At 51.8% G+C, this 15,889-nt stretch overlaps 1 protein-coding gene across 1 annotated transcript in view; it reads left to right on the top strand.

Annotated features, from left to right (window-relative positions):
- The window catches only part of GPC1 (glypican 1), a 216,760-nt gene that overhangs the window by 193,639 nt on the left and 7,232 nt on the right, over window positions 1-15,889 (top strand). Inside the window, exons 4-5 of the mRNA XM_074591440.1 lie at window positions 9,236-9,401; window positions 13,851-13,981. Of these exons, the coding sequence (XP_074447541.1) occupies window positions 9,236-9,401; window positions 13,851-13,981 (297 nt within the window). The remainder of the gene's footprint in view (window positions 1-9,235; window positions 9,402-13,850; window positions 13,982-15,889) is intronic.

The following is a 15,889-nucleotide window of genomic DNA, read 5'->3' as shown; positions in this document are numbered from 1 at the left end:
CAAAATGGCCAACCGGCTGCCTGCCTGGCAGGGACGGACCCAGGCAGTCTGTCTGGCCTCAGGCTTAACACCAGCTCGGGTTTGCTGGAGCGCGAAGGGCACGGATTTGGCACCAGCCTCCATCCCCGGTGTCCCCTCGCCTTGTGCTAAGCCGAGTGAGGTAGAAGCAAGAGGGTCACCAAAACACTGGGTCATCCGTGCCCTGTCGTTGCCACCGGACCCCAGCACAGCCACCGTCCCCTCGTTTTCTCATCCCTCACGTTGGTCTAGAAACAGGCTTGGTGTATCGCGAGTGATGGGCTCGGTGAGGCTTAAAACTCCCTGTGCTCCAAGGGCTCGTGGCTGTGCAATGGTGTAAGGAAGATGCAAAATAGTGACTGGAGTGATTATACAATTCATTAGACTTTGAAAGAATCATATTTCTGTCAGCCTCACAGCTGTTTCTTTTAGAGTTTTATTCTGAAAGATTGGAAAGCTTGGTTCATTTAACACACGTCAAGGTGCTAATTACATCAGGGCTGGCATAAACATGCAGAAGGCAGCTGCTGGCCATGTGGCGGAGGGAGCGGGGTCTGCTCCCCGCGCCGGCTCCCCCGTGCCTCCACAGGCCTGGGAGCACCTGCACCTCCCGCTCCTTTTGCTGGGGAAACTGGTGGCCCGGCGCATGGAGCTCGTGGCCCAGAATTCCAGCTTGCACGCATGGCGACGTAAAGAACAGCATAGCCCAGCTTGGGTTTTGGTCGTAGTATTTGAGGGTCCTTCCATGGGGAGACCGTAAGAATGAAGTGTTTCCCAACACGAAATTGCCACGTTGCAGATCATGGAGCCATCCAGCTCCCCACTGAAACACAAACCTGTCCTCCCAGTGCCCGTCTTGCTATAAAAGAGAAGGCAAGCTGAGCATCTTCCTGGGCTGCCGGTGGTGCCGTGGGTGGCTCGGCAGTGCTCCTCACCACGAGCCCCGCAGGATCCGCTCCCCTGCCTGGCCTTTTTTTGGAGCTGCTGTTCTTCATGCTGACAACTTTATCCCAACTGTCCAATTCCAGCTGAAGGATCTGGGGTAATTGTTGTGGCTCTGAACACCCACCTGCGTTTCCCAGCGCACACAGCCTGATCTGTGAATTAAAGAGCTGACCTGTTTTCTCTTAAACGCTATCCCAGAATGGGTTTTTCACAGCTGGTGGGAAAAACTTCCCTTACTTTTATCACCTGCCTTTAAAATATGCATGAGAAGGTAAGCGAGGGTACTGTGTTTGGAACCCAACCTGTGGAGGTCTCCAGCTGTCTGTGCTTTCTGCCTCTAGAAAGCTGCCTGCTCTCTGTGGGCTTTAAAGCATCCGTTGGTTTGGAAATCTAAGTTGGCCTGATGTTGCTGGGTTTAACTGGTGCTTCTGGAGGTTAGAATGGCCATTCAGACAGTAAAAAATACACCTGAGAGTTAGCACAGGCACATTTTGACGTGTCTGGAGGTATTTTGTGTTCACCCCAACTATCCCCGCATCGCACCAAAACCCCAGTCAGGAGCTGCAGGTCCCCGTGCCCACCTTGAGTCCTCGGAGGTACAGCCAGGAAGGGACCGGGAGAGCAGCCACATGTCAGGGACGTGGTCCAGCGCAGTGAACGCCAACACCACACCACAGAGAGCTCCTGCAGGCCAACCTCGTACTTCCTTGGGCAACATTTTTAGAGGGGACAGACCCCATGGAACGACACCTCCACTGACAGCTTTAGGGGCAAGCTCAGCCTTCTCCCTCTATCAGCCGACCTGCAAATCCTCATGATGAGCCAGGGAGTTTGACAGCACTTCCAGCAGTCTGTATTTTTCACCCAGGCCTCTTTCTCCATCCCCAAGTCTCTCCCCTCTACCTAACCCTGGTTCCCCTGGGAAGCAAGGCACAGATGGCTCGCAGCAGCCTGGGGGTGAATGTGCAAGGGGAGGGGGGTAGGAAAAATACCAACAAGAGCTCCGCTTATTTTATTGGTGTTAAATGCCTTTCAGATGTACTTAAAGGCCCCTGAAGGCCGAGGCATCCCATCACATTGCAGCTAGGCTGCAGGTTCTCATTTGCTTTTAAGCCAGGCTTCAAAAGGAGAAAGGATTTGGGGTTGGCTTTTTTTTTTTTGCTTGCCTTTTTTTTTTTTTTTTCTCCCTTTTCCTTGTTTGAAGCCAGCACTTCAAAAGCAGCATCTGCAGCTTGGCTGCAGGTTCTGGGTGCCAAAGGACCTGGCCACCTCCTGATGGGCGCAGGAGGAGCCCAGCTGCCGGCTCAGGAGGAGCAGAGCCGGGCTCAGCCCTCGCTGCTGGCCGGAGCCAGGCGTGCTGTTACGGCAGCTGCTTGGTACCACCGCTGTTAAAACACTTTTCCAGCTGCCTGTGGCTTCCTAAAGCTCAACCTTTCTCCAACGCTCAGGGAGCTGGGAAGAAGGATCATCGCTCGATGGAAAAGACCCTGTAACTCCTGGAGATGAATATGGGGCTTGTCCCAGTATTAGTGCCTCCATGGTCGCTCTTCCCCAGGGCATTCCTCTCTGCATACCACACTTCGCTCTTCGGTCTTTCCGGCCACCTTTTCAGGAAATAATTGGCTTGGTAAAATGTTTTTTGGAGTGAGGAGGGTGTAGCAGCTTTTAACTAAAAGAGACAGGGCGCTTGTGAAAACTCGGTAACACGTAAGACTCGTATATCACTTCCATGGTCCTTTCTGTGCCCTGATATTACTCAGGCTGTTTTGGAGGCTCTTGAATATTTTCCAAGCAGCAGGCAGTAGGGTAACAGCAGAAAACATGTCTTTTTGCACCTCTCTGTTCTTCTGTGTGAGCTGTCAAATGATGTCCCAATTCAGGAGGTTAACAAACCTCCTGCTATTGTAGATTCCGAGAGGTCCGGGGTCAGGCCAGGAGGAATTGCACCCCTCTTTTGCATTCCTTGTGACTTGCACCAAACCTTAGGCTGAAAAGAGGTCTACAAATCAGTGGGTGTTGTTTGGAGCATCAGCATGTAACCTGGGAAGGTGCTTTAGTGGGAGAAAGAACAGGTAGTGGTGGGTCTGAGAGAGAAGCGTCCCACAGCTCTGTAAAACGCGCTTGTGTTGTGTGTGAGCATGTCTGTCTGCGCAAAGATGGGTAACTTGGGTTGAACACGCAAATCACAAATTTGATTTGTTCTTTAAAGGCACAGAGGAAGGACAAGAAGGCTTTTTCCTATGTTCTGGAATAATCTAGCCCATCTTGAGCAGAGCGCTGCCTGGCTGCCTTGTGTCCTAGAGAGACTAAAGCCCCGGCTGTCCCAAGAACTGTCTGCGCTCAGGTGTCTTCGGTCCTTCGAGCATCTCGCCTGTTTGGGCTGAGTGCTTTCCCCTTCTACAGGTAGTTTTGCTGCCCTGTGTCTTCGCTTCAGAAAGCTTATAACTGTTCTGAAGTTATGTTTTAGGTAATATGAAGGATAACTTGGCTCTCCTCAAATGTGTCTCAACGCAGGGAGACAGAATAGGTGGCTGCTTCCTCTCCCTGAGCCTCCTGTGTTTCTGTGATTCTCTGCTTGGAAAACATATTCATAAAATACATGGCAGGAGCTTATTTTTTTGTTAGAAGCCTTTCACACTGACTGTTTTCTGAATTGGCTGGGGGGTGGCACAGAACCCAGCTAGCGACTAATCCCCCAGCCCATCCTCTGTGCAAATTGCTTGCAAAAGTCATTAATTTTACTGTAATTGATTTAAACATTGCTTAGGAGGAGAAAAAAATTAGGGAAACCAGTGGCACTCCGAATGCTGAGAATTATGCGTTCTCAATTTTCTGTCATATTATCTCCACACGTGCCCGTTGGCTGCTGTGCAAACGCCGGTGCCGAATAGTGGCCCAGCTCAGCAGTGGCACTGGCCAACTGTGCCGTGAGCTGGGCAAACCGGCAGGCGAGCTCCAGCTCCGTCCCAGACACCACACAAGAGAGTCTGCAGAGGTCTTTTGCTCTGGCAAAGCGCTTGCCTCCAGCAATTCACATCTGGTCGAGTGGCTCCATCCACAAAGCCTGGGCACATTGGGCTTTCTTTGGAAAGTAGCCACGGAAAAGCGCAGAGCTCGGCTCTTGCTACGAGCCGCAGTCGCGGGGTAATACCTGATGACAACCTCCTTGAAATGTCAGCGCTTATGGTGGAACGGGGCTTTTTATGAGGCAGCCACCTGTTCCCGTTGCATTACCTCATTGCCGCTCGAATGTAGCCCCAGCTGTAAAGTGGTTTTAATTAAAAAGATTTACTGCGCAATACCAATTTTTCCCCTATTTTGGGTATATCTTAGAAGATAATAATTTTTCCTTATCACTTCATCACTAGGCTTACATTTTAAGGGACTGTACCCACTGATGTCACTAGGATCAGAATAGAGTATGTGGATTCTAACTGAGCAATGGCGTAGGAACAATGTATTTTTAAGCTGGGCTTAGCTCTTCTTTGTGTATTTATTTATACCTCTGACGACTGATTGAGGAGTGCCCTGGCTCCAAGCCATCTCTCTCAGTAATAATTTTTTTTCACATCCTTGGGAAATGGCATCTCCAATGTATTGTGCATGTTCTCTTGACGTCTTAATGCAGTTTCTAGGTCACTGAGCTAAGAAAAGATGATAGGTGCCACTAAAGTTAAAGGAGAACCATGTCTCCTTAAAGGAGAGCCAGCCACAGGCTGGGCCAGGTTGATGGTACTTAGAGAAATCAATTATTGTCATGTCCTGTCTTCATGCTGTGCCAGATCATTTAATGATGAAGAAATTATGTTAGCTTTCACTCCATCTGCAGGAGATTGTGTGCTCCTGCTTTCAGGCCACCTGTGATGAACAGAGGACGTTGCTTATTGCAGTTATTGCAAATCTGCGCTGGGAAGCCAGAAGGGTTTTCCGCCAGGTCTTAGCTGGCATCCATTAGCTGTTGGGCAGGGGTGTAGGTCATAACGTTTCAGGTTCTTTTAGAGGCTGAAGGGTGAAAGCAGAAGCACAAGGAAGTGATGAGGTCTCAGTGTGCAGGTGGAGGTCGGTCTTGACTTTGCCAGCCTGGAGAAACTGCTTTGCTCTCACTGTGGGGGTGTTCATCTGGCATGAGCTGCTACGGAGGGCACATGGTCCCACGTCTCCAGCCTGAGGAGGTCTCCCCGGTGCCACTGCTGGAGCTGGCTGTGCCCAAGAGGTGAGCCGGCAGGAGAGCTGCAGCGCTCTCCTGATTGTGTTGCTGTATCCCTACAGGGGAGGGAATCTCAGCCCCTCGTAACAGGCTGGGATTCCCCCATGTGGATACAGCATACCTGAAAAAACCCTGGAAGTTCATTTCAGCAAACTAATCCACAAGGACTAAGAGATGTTTGAAGGACTCCATTCCTTAACATGCTGCAAGTCCCCCAAAGGGATGGTGCAGGATCAGGGCCCGGAGGTGCCCTGGGAGCCCCGAGCCCTCGCTCTTCTCTGCCCTGTGTGCAGCAGAAGTGCACCCAGAAAACTGGGTGGAACAACGAGGAACTAAACTCTGGCCAAGCAAAACATGCGGAAAATGCCCTCTGAAATTCCTCTCTGCCCTCACATCCCTCTGTTCTCAGTTCACCTCTGCAGCCTGTGAAAAAGGAGTGCTGCTGCCAACAGGAGGGGTTTGTGTCGTTCTTTGGGGAAGGGAGTGGAGCCTCTTCCACCTGCAAAAATTAATACTAATCCTTTCTGCCAAGAGATTAAGTTGAACGCTTGGTACCTGCCAGATTCAGTGGAGCAAGAGCTGGTGGTGGATGTCTCACCTGCTTGTCATCAGAGGAGAGGCTGTGGGGCAGGGGAGCGGGGACGAGGAATGCCACCTCACCTGGGTGCTGCAGGGTCCCCGCACCTGGGGCTGTGTGGCACTCCATCGTCCTCCGGGAGACAAAGCCACCTTGCGAGAGTGACAGGCTGGTGGTACAGACACAGCTCCTCTCTGACATCCAGAAATGATCCTTGCTGAGGTGCAAAAGCAGCTCTTTTTCCCCTCAGACCCTCAGGAGCTGAGCCTGAGCCTCAGGCGCCACTGTCACCCGCTGCCCCAAGGCAGGTGGCAGCAGCCCACAAGAGCTGCATGGGCAGGAGGTGGCTGCTCTGTGGGCACCAGCGTGGACAGTGTAGTGTAGCGTGGACAGGGGGTGTTGGCAGGCTGACAGCTGTGGGGGGGTCAGAGGGAGGTGAGTTGCAGGACGGCAGGCAGCTGTCTGCATCACGGGGAGCCTTGGCAGCTGCCCGCGCTTGCCAGTCGTGACGGAGGCCAGATGGAGTAGGTGGGCACTGAGGAGCAGGTCCCCCCGCTGCCACCCCCCTTCTGCAGCTCTGCGTGGTGGCAGGACACGGGGTGGCCCTGCACCGTTAGTCTCCAGTGGGCGAGGGACTGCTGTGTTCGGGGTGTGAAGGTCATGGAATCATAGAATGGTTTGGGTTGGAAGGGACCATAAAGATCATCTAGTTGCAACCCCCCTGCTATGGGCAGGGACACCTCCCACTAGACCAGGCTGCTCAAAGCCCCATCCAGCCTCGTCGTTCTGTTTTGTTGGAAAAAGACATGCACAAGAATAAATGCAGGGACCAGGATAAATTCTGCAAGCAGAAATACCTGTGAAAAGCCCACTGGGCCTGTCACAGGCTTCGTTTAAATACGGGCTCACTGTGGTCACCTGGGTAGCTCCACTACAGTTGCTGGATTTCGATTGTACTTTAAAGCTAAGCCTGTCGGAGATGCTTTTCTGAGCCAAGATCTGTCACTTGCCTCTCTCCATGTCCCCCACGGGCTCTGGCAGGGTACCAGATAGCTTTCTTTTCTAGCTGCTGGTGGCTGTCCTCTCTGCCACTGGATGGCTGTCCCGCACCGCCCCAGGGGTGTTCCCCGCGCAGGCGATGCTGCGCTCCCGCTTCCCAGCCAAAGCACTTCAGCTCCCCCGGCTCCAGAAGGCTGCACAGTGCTCCCATGGATGTGTGTGGGTGCAAGCAAACCACCGGCTGCTCCCTGGTGCCCATCAGTGCTGGAGAAAGTCCCACGTTTCAGGGTGCTGCCGCCCCGGTTTGTGCTGTGCGAGGTTGCCACGGTCCATGGCCACGGCTGGGTAAGCCGGGACAAGCGGTGACGGGGCGTGCAGGTAAAACACAGAGACAAAGTTGTGTTGGGGACCTGATTGCCTGCACAGGTTACAGGCTGTGGTTGGAATGTCACCCTGTAATTCCTTTCCTAAATCTCTTCCTAGCTGCGTCTCCTGGTTTCGGTGTAAATCCTCTGGTTTCGGAAGGTCTTCAGCTATAGCCTGTGTTCGTGTTCAACGTGCTCTTACCTGTTGTCTTTTCAATCGCTATTCAGTCATGGTTATTGAAAGGCTGAGATGAAAAATAAGCTATTCTTTTGTTTGCCTGCCCCTCCGCATCCCCTCTCAGATCACGGAGGCGGCAGACGGCTGTGCCTTCGCTGGCTTCTCCCGGGGATGAAGCCTGTGGCACCCGTGCGGTGCGGTGGGACAAAGCCTCCATCTCCTGGCAGCGGAGCCGCATGGCAGCCGGGAGCAGCTTTCCGTCCCAGAAAGGAGGCAGAAAGCTCGCCGAGGAAGCAGAATGAAGCCTTGTTGTGCCTGACGCTTCCAGCGAGGCTCAACCCCTCCAGCCTTGGAGGAGCACAGGCATCTCAGGGCTTGCTCTGGCTGCCAAGGCAGGGAAGCGGTCTCCGTTTGGGTTCTCTCTTTGAGACCTAGAAATGTTTGTCCTGGTCCTGAAGAAGGTTCTCTCGAGGTTATTTTAATGTATTCCTGCCTGATGAAGTCCCAGCACCACCCAACATCTGTTTTCCAAGGCTGACTGGAAGCCAGGTGCTACTGCACAGGCAGTTTCAGGAGGGGGGGAGCTGCGGGATTTTCTCTCTCAACCTCTCATAGTGGGCTCGGCACATTCACACTCTCCTACCTCAGAACTGAATCTTTCTGGAGTCCCCCAAAAGAAACTTAAAAGGCCATATTCAAAGTATTTTTCACACGTTATAAAGGGATCGGGGCAGTTCTCAGCATTGCAGCTGCAGCTTGAGGCTCAGGGATTTTTCGGAGTCGAGATTTGCCCCTTCCATCACTTTTCCCCTTTTGGGCTCCTTGTGAGTGCCAAGTACCTGGTCCCAAGGCAGACTTGCATGTAAACACTTTAGTTTAGTTTTGTAAATGGTTTTAAAAGAATGGCAAGGGAATTGCAAATGGATCTGAGCGAAGATGGAAAAAGACCACAAAGGAGAAAACACTTTAGCAACAGGATGGGGGAGCGCTGAGCTCTGCCAGCATCTCTGCGGGGTCTGCCGGGTGGTTATTCCTCCCTCAGCTTACGCTGGCAGCCCCTTGCCCGTGGCAGTCAGAGGGGGACACTGTCCCGTGGCTGACAGTCATGGGGGGCTTTGCTGTGCTGCAGAGGCAGCTGCCCTGCTCTCCGGGCTCTGCACCTGCGCTGGCTCCTTGTTGCTTATGGGACCAGGGTGGTTTAATTAAAGGCGACAAAGCCACCTCGAGAGTCATCTGTGCAAAGCATCAGCTGCCCGCGCGGTGCCTGTGAGCTGCTGGCACAGCGTGTTGGCCCGCTTTGCCGGCTGCCTGCAGCTCCTGAAGTGCTTTCAGAGAGCGATCACTTCCCAGTGTCGAGTGCTCGCAATTGTCCGTATTTTTGGAGTTGTTCAAGTCTTCCCCCAACACCATTCTCCATTCCAAAGATGCCAGCTGAGAACTTTCCATGTCCAGGCCCCCGCTGTGCGTCCCCTCCGGGAAGCTGGAGATGCAGTTTGTGGTGGGACATCTGTGTCTGCCGGGCAGTAACAACAAACCCTTCCTGTAGAAAGGGCACAGCGGTGGCACTGGTTGCAGAGGCTCCAGGGACACATGTGCACCATGTGTCAGGGTGATGGTTACAGCCGGTGGACAGCCTTGGCTGTCCTCGTAGCCACCAGACCTGGCTGGAAGGGGGACGGTGCCCACATACGGGTTTTTCCCAGAACCCTGGGTTCAAACACAGCCTGAGAAACTAGCATTTGCCTGGGAGGTGCCATCCCTCCAACAGAGTTGACACCCAAGGAAGGGTGGTGGGAAGGAGAGGCAGTGTGAGGGGAAGCCATGCCCTCAGGGAACCATGCTGCCTTTCAGATGACACCAAGCTCCTTCACCCGGGGGAAAGGGGGAGTTTGCCCACATGCCCCCCTGACCAGTCTGCCTGCCTGACTCCCATCTGTCTCCCGCAGGTATCTCTCAGCCACGAGTGCACTCGCGCCATCATGAAGCTGATGTACTGCCCGCACTGCCGGGGCATGTCCAGCGTGAAGCCGTGCAACAACTACTGCCTGAACGTCGTGAAGGGCTGCCTGGCCAACCAAGCGGACCTGAACACTGAGTGGAAGTACCTGATGGGTAAGATGTCCTTCCTCTGCTGCAGCACAGCTGCCTCTCACAGCACCTTTTGACCTCTCGGAGGCAGTGTTTGGCGAGTAAAGCAAGGACTGTTGGAGGCTCTTTTACACTACAGTTTCTCTGTCCATGATCTGACACATAGAAACTATTGCACATTTTGCTGGGCTTTAACACCGTTAGAAAGGACACTGCTGGGCTGGCTAACAAGGGCTTAAAGAGTTTTCGTCTTGCCCGCGCTCGTTTGGCTTTGCCCACACTTTGCATTCAAGCAATTCTTCCTTCCCTCCCAAGTGTTGGAGCTGAGGGACAGATCCTGCCACCCATACACTGTCAGAGCTGCCTCCTCATCCCTGCCAGAGTGCTTGTGAGAGCACAGGAGAAGCACTTGCTGCCCGCCTTGGGAGGTAGTCTAGAGACGTGAAGCCATAAACTCTTCCCATGGGTGGAGAGCAAAGGGATCAGAGTCACGTACTGCTAAACAGAAAGAGGTGTCTTAAACAAATGCGTGGCATCACCAGGAATGGCAAAATTAGACTTGTATTTTAAATAAGAAAAGAGCTCATTTCGGTTTTGTTTTGTCACTCAGCTAAGATGATGGGTATTTTAAAGTGGGTTGTATGTGTATAAAGGTGTCCATTTCATTGAGTTTAAAGCCAGAAATACCACCATGGTGGTGTGATCTCCTGTGCAACGCAGGCCGGAGAACTTCAACCAGGTGTTACTGCAGGAAATTCTGCATTGCCTCCTCAGACCCGGGCATCCCTTTTAAGAAGACCTCGGGTGTCATTCGGATGGTTTTTCCAAAGCCTGTGGCTCCCAGTTTAAATGTGAACTACTGCTGAGAGTGACTTGTGGAGCGGATGGACGTGGTTTAAGGCTGGTGAGGGTCTGTGTTTAGAAAATCATGTGTTTCTGTTGCAGCACACATCCTCTCCCCACCTGCAGTCCATCAGGGGAGGCTGTTAACAGTGGTAGAGCTCTCGCTCCTCCTTGTGCCCACAGAGCATCACCCGGCAAGCTCCTCTTTCTCTCCCAGGTTTTATGTTTAGACCTGGAATGGTCTGAGACCTGAGGGAGCCTTGATATTTGTCTGGATTCATGGAAGGCAGGGACCAGGGGACATGAGCTTTGGGCTTGGCCTTTTCCCTTACCTTGGCACCTGCTGCCTGGCCAGCAAGGCTACCAGCTCACTGGCCAGCTGCAGCCCGACAGGCTGACTCAGGGTTGACGTGTGGTGGTGTTAATGGTGAAAATCCTGCTGAAGTTCAGGGGGTGTCATCTGCCTCTCAAGGGACATTGCAAAATAAATATCAAACCGCTGCACACAGGGGCCAATGCACTTGCTCAGTGAGGTGCGTTGGCCAGCTGCCCGCCTCCCCCTGGGGGCTAACGAACTAAGTGGCAACTTACTGCGGCTAATTGGAAGTGCTCCCCATGAGAGTGACTTGGGAGGCTGCTGCCAAAGAGGGGGAGGAATATTCCTTTCCCCGAGGGTTTACGCCAGGACTTTGATGGCGTTTTGGCCTTTCTGGCCAGAGCAAGCCAACTGTTACCTGTCACTGCTCTCCTGGCAGGATGACGGCCCGTCTCCTGAAAGGTCAACGTGCAGCTCTCCTTGATTGACAGGGAGGCAATTCCGGGTGCATTTTGCACTTATTCTGGCTTCCTCTTCCCCAAGAGACACTGTCAAGGGGTGACGGCTAGGAGGAAATTGGAGCTTCTTTCAAATTGCCGTTGTACATTTTAGTGTCAGAGGTCACAGTCTGATCAAGGACTGGAGCAAGACGTAGAGTCAGAGGTAGCAGTTCGCTGGCACTGTCCATTCTTCACCCTTCTCCAGGCCCTTCTGTGTAGCTGGAGAGGATTTTGTTACGCTAAACACAGAGTTACTCTTTCAGTTTGACAAATTAGGGCAGGTCAAATTCAGGGAGATTTTTATAGTAAGTGGTTCAACAGAATTTATCGCTAATTTGGGGGTGCAGCTTTAGATATAAATGTCTGTATCTCAACATTAGCGCCCCTGCAAGCTAAAATTGTCTGGAAAATACAGTCTCGAAGGTGACACTGCAACCCCTGAGTGGCAGCAAAGTTAAACTGCGAGCTCTTTAATGGCGCAGGAGATGTTATTTCACAGAATACAAAAAGATGTTACCCCCTCGTATGGCATGTTTAGCTTTAGAAATCAGCGCTGCCATAGGACTGTGTGGCAGGAAAAGAGAGCACGTTAACTTGGAAACTGGCCCTTGTTTCCCGTCTTGCTCAAGCTAACCAGCAAAACCTTTTTTCTTTTTTTGAAGAGCTGAAAATAAATACATAATGTTTCCAAGCTGTGACTTTGCATGTTGTTAAATTCTATATTATAGACCCAAGCAAAGAGTATTATGTGACCCATGCTCCAGGCTGGCTGAGGTTTGAGCCCTCCCTGGACCTGCTTTGGGACTGTGAGCCCTGTGGGCATGATCTGGTATCTTCTGTGAGTTTGTGCTGTCCCTCGTCTGGTCTTTGCCCAGCTTGGTCATTCCCTGAGAGCTGTCAGGGTCTGAACATCCATCATGTAACAGCAGAGAGAACACACTTGCGAGGGCTGAGCGTGCTGTTAAATTGACAACAGTAGGCTCAGGATCAGACCTTTGTTATTAACACACTACGTCCACTGTGGACCTAATGCTTCTTCACAAACCTCACCTATACCTCGTGGAGGCCTTTTGAGGTCTTTCTGCCGAGTCCTGCTGGCTTGCCCAGGCAAGGGACTGGACACTTTCCTAGCAGGTTTGAAGTGACAGTCCATGGTTGTGCCTCACCTGGCTGGACTCTTGCTCTAAGGAAATTTGCTGTGCAACCCAAAGATAAGTGTCAGTCCTTTAAAACGGTATCACAGGTGACAATACAGATTGTGGGATGGTGAAGGTTGAAGGACAGGTTTTATTGATACTCTGTTGAAGTGCCAGGTGTAATCCACCTGGTGGTTTTATTGTTCCTGACTAATGTCAGCACCACAAACTCGTGCTGAATAAGCTTTTCTGCAACATCACACCATCTGCTCTGACTGCCTCCTGCCAGGCTGATGGGTGAGGTATCAGGATTTCGGACAGAAGAATTAATCACTCTTAATGAATACCTCCATTTACGGATGCTACAGATCTCCAACCTTGACCCTGGGATTTGACTTTCTTTGTGTAGAGAAGAACCACCACGAAGCCATCACACTTGTTTTCTTCCATGTGGCGAGGCCACAGGAACATGAAGCACTTTCTGCTCCAGATGAGCACAGGCCACCCCAGCGCTCAGACAGACCCCTTGTCCTGCCAGGAGGTTTCTGGTGTGTGCCCTAGGAGACGTAGACCACACTGGAGCCATCTGAGGTCACACGTAACTGGATGCCAAGTCCCTAAATGCTGATGAAGCTTGGCCTGGCCTCCGGGCTACTAAAGCACAAGTGGTAGGAAACTGAGGCAGCAGCAGCTTTAGCAGTGACTTTCAGAATTACAGTTTTGAATGGCAAAGTCAGACCTGGTTAAGGTCCCATCTTAGATGTCCAAACACAGTTTTTTCCCTGCCCTGAGATCCTATTTAAATCGCACTGGAGACCGAGGATGTCAGCTTTGCTCTGCAGTGGCATTCCCCAGTGCCCCGAGCTCTATGAACATATAGGCTGTCCTTATTTCAGACCCAGCCTGGGTGTTGAGAATCATCTCTGGAGGTAGGCAGAGGTTGGTAATTTTTTTGTAAGCCAAGCACGGTCCCAAAGCAGCCATCCAGGCAGGAGCTTCCAGGCCAGGCAGGAGCACGTGGACATCAGAGCTTTCCAAGACAAGGGGAGCTGCGAGCAAGAGGCACCGCTCAGTCACTCCCTGTCCTCTTTACTGGTTTAGTTGTGGGAATTTTGCTCTGCTTCTCTGCCTTTATAGCCTGATATTTCCCTCGCTGGTCATGTATTGTCCTTTCAGAGGTGATGGTGAGAATAATTACTCCTTTTCTCACTCCTTCACTGCCACAGAAGCTATTGCCCAGTACCTTTGGCACTTTATTGATATGAATTCTCCCACTTTCTGCTGGCTGGAGTGCTTTACTGAAGACAATGCAATGAATTAGGAGGGTTAGGGCCAAGTATTGCTAGGAATCACTTACTATTTCTGCACCAATTTTCCATTTTTCCTTTCTGTAGCACCCCGGGAAATGCTGGTCACTTGGTGTGAATACAGGTTGCATTTACCATTTGCGGGAGGTGACCTCTTCCTGTGCCACGGAGGGTGGCCTTACCTACGTGCTGGGAAGGGACAGCTGTCCCACGCCAGAGGAAAATGAGCACTTGGGCTGTAGTGCAAATGGAGAGATGTCTCCCAACAAACCTGCTGAGGGGCCAACAACTTATCCCATCCAGCATGAGCACGAACTTTAATTTGGTTTGTACAGAGTCTGATGAGAGATGTCTCTGTCTTGTTTTACTAGATTCCCTGGTCGGAGTGGCTGATCGGATTGATGGACCGTACAACGTAGACACTGTAATAGGGACTATTCACATGAGGATCGCCGAAGCTATTTCTAACTTGCAAGAAAACAAAGATTCGCTCACGGCCAAGGTAAGAGCGTGTGCCTGGGCCTGGCTGAGGGTACGCCGTGAGTAGCTGCCAGGACCAGATGTTTTCTGAGCTCACTATTCAACTGAGCTAAAGGACATGATGAAAGAGATCAAATGCCCGCTCTTTTAATGATAGGAAACCACCCACCTTACACAGGCAAAAACTTCTCAGGCGTTTCCAAATATTCCTCCCTACCACATCCAGCCAGCCTCCTTTAGGTACAGACACGCAAGGTGGGACCACATATGCAGTGACTGCGGGAGGCATGGTGCCATTTGCTGTCAGGAGCCTCTGTGTCTGAAGAGTCCTGAGGTATTTTGGCTGAGCTGAGGCATTCACAGAAAGTGCCCAGTCCCTAGTGACAGAAGGCAGCTGCTTTAACCTGCCTTGGGGTGATGTTCTGCAGTGGAAACACTGGGCTATCAGGCTGTATCTGTGGGACAGAGTTGCAATCTGGCAGTCCATCTGGAGAGCATAAAACAGGCTCTCCTGATGCTCACCTCTCTTCCAAGAAGTATATCATGAAGCTCTCTGCTATTGGTCTTCTATTTTTAGTATATTTATCCACTTACCACAATCACCTCTGTAGCTGCAGGGAAGAGAAGCTTTGGGAACAAAACCAGCCCTCCAGGGCTTCTGCTTTTTGCCCAGATGTTCCCCAAGTCCTGCAGCGATCCCACAGTTAGCGCAAAGATGCAGATGAAAGGAGCAGGGCAGGTCCTAACGGGGTCTTGGAGAAGGGAAGGGCCAGAAGTATTGCTTAGCCAAGCAGGAATTCACTGGCACATGCCAAAGCACTAACAGCAGCATGCATCCAAGTACACGGTTTCTTTTCTGACATGAAAGGCCATATTCTTTCTGCCCTTGTTACGTGAGACTGAAGTTGTCCACATGAAAGAAGCCCATGATGTGGGAAAACATGGCATCATCTGCAAAGAAAGGTGTTTCCAAGGGGCATGTAGTAAATCTGGTAAAATGAAAAGGAGTAAATAGTCTAATTGGTGTTTGACTGGAGAAACCAGGCATGTTTGATAAGCTTCTCAGTGTGAGCTGGTGACCAGGTGAATGTGACAGCCTTTGCTGGTGGCACTGGTAGCAGAGGTCAGGAGCTGCAAATTGCTGCAGCTCTAAGCTCTGGGTTTGAGCATGGCAATGTGATCAGGTGAAGGATATCATTGTCAGATGAGCTCGGGACTGGCCCAGGCCAGTCCTGGGAGTCTTCTCAGGGCCGCAGGGTGCTGCAGCAGGGTCAGGCTGCAGCTGAGGGCTTCAGACGTTACCAGCCTAGAGCCAGGTGGAGCCAGGGCACTGTCTGCCCTGTGTGAGAAGAGCCAGAAGTGGCCCTTGGACCCAGCGACACCCTCACTCGTGGGTTCTCCTGGGATCTGGGGCAAAACTGGGAAGAAACACTTTTGGTACTGAGCCCTGTGTTCACTGCACCGCGGAGCACGCTCCCTGCTTCCCCCGGCTCCCCCTGCCCCTGTGGCTCTCTGATGGATTTCAGGTGGCAGGAACTATCAAAGGCTGCAAACGTCTATCTGCTGTCACTATGCAGGAGGCTGCTGATCACCTCATCTGCAGGACACATGTCCTTTCCATCAGTAATGGGCATTGCTCACCTAAAGCCCTTGGGCTGGCAAGAGGATCGCCTTGATACCATGCTGTTCTGGAGCTGCCACAAGAGCCACTGTCCTGGGGACCTCCCAGGGCTTTTACCTCCTGAAAGAGTGTTTTCCTGCTATCAACAGTAATAGGCCAATAAGAAAGATACAGCAGTGAAACCAAATTGGTTTTATTTTGGTAGAACCAAGTTGAAAATACTCTATATGCAGTTTTCAAGGTGGGGCTTTTTGCACGGAGGAAAGGACAGAGGTGAACAAACTGGCTTGGTGCTGAGCTGCCATAGTG

Source organism: Larus michahellis, chromosome 6 (assembly GCF_964199755.1).
Source record: "Larus michahellis chromosome 6, bLarMic1.1, whole genome shotgun sequence".
NCBI classification, from domain to species: Eukaryota; Metazoa; Chordata; class Aves; order Charadriiformes; family Laridae; genus Larus; species Larus michahellis.
This window is presented reverse-complemented; position numbering and strand designations above follow the sequence as displayed.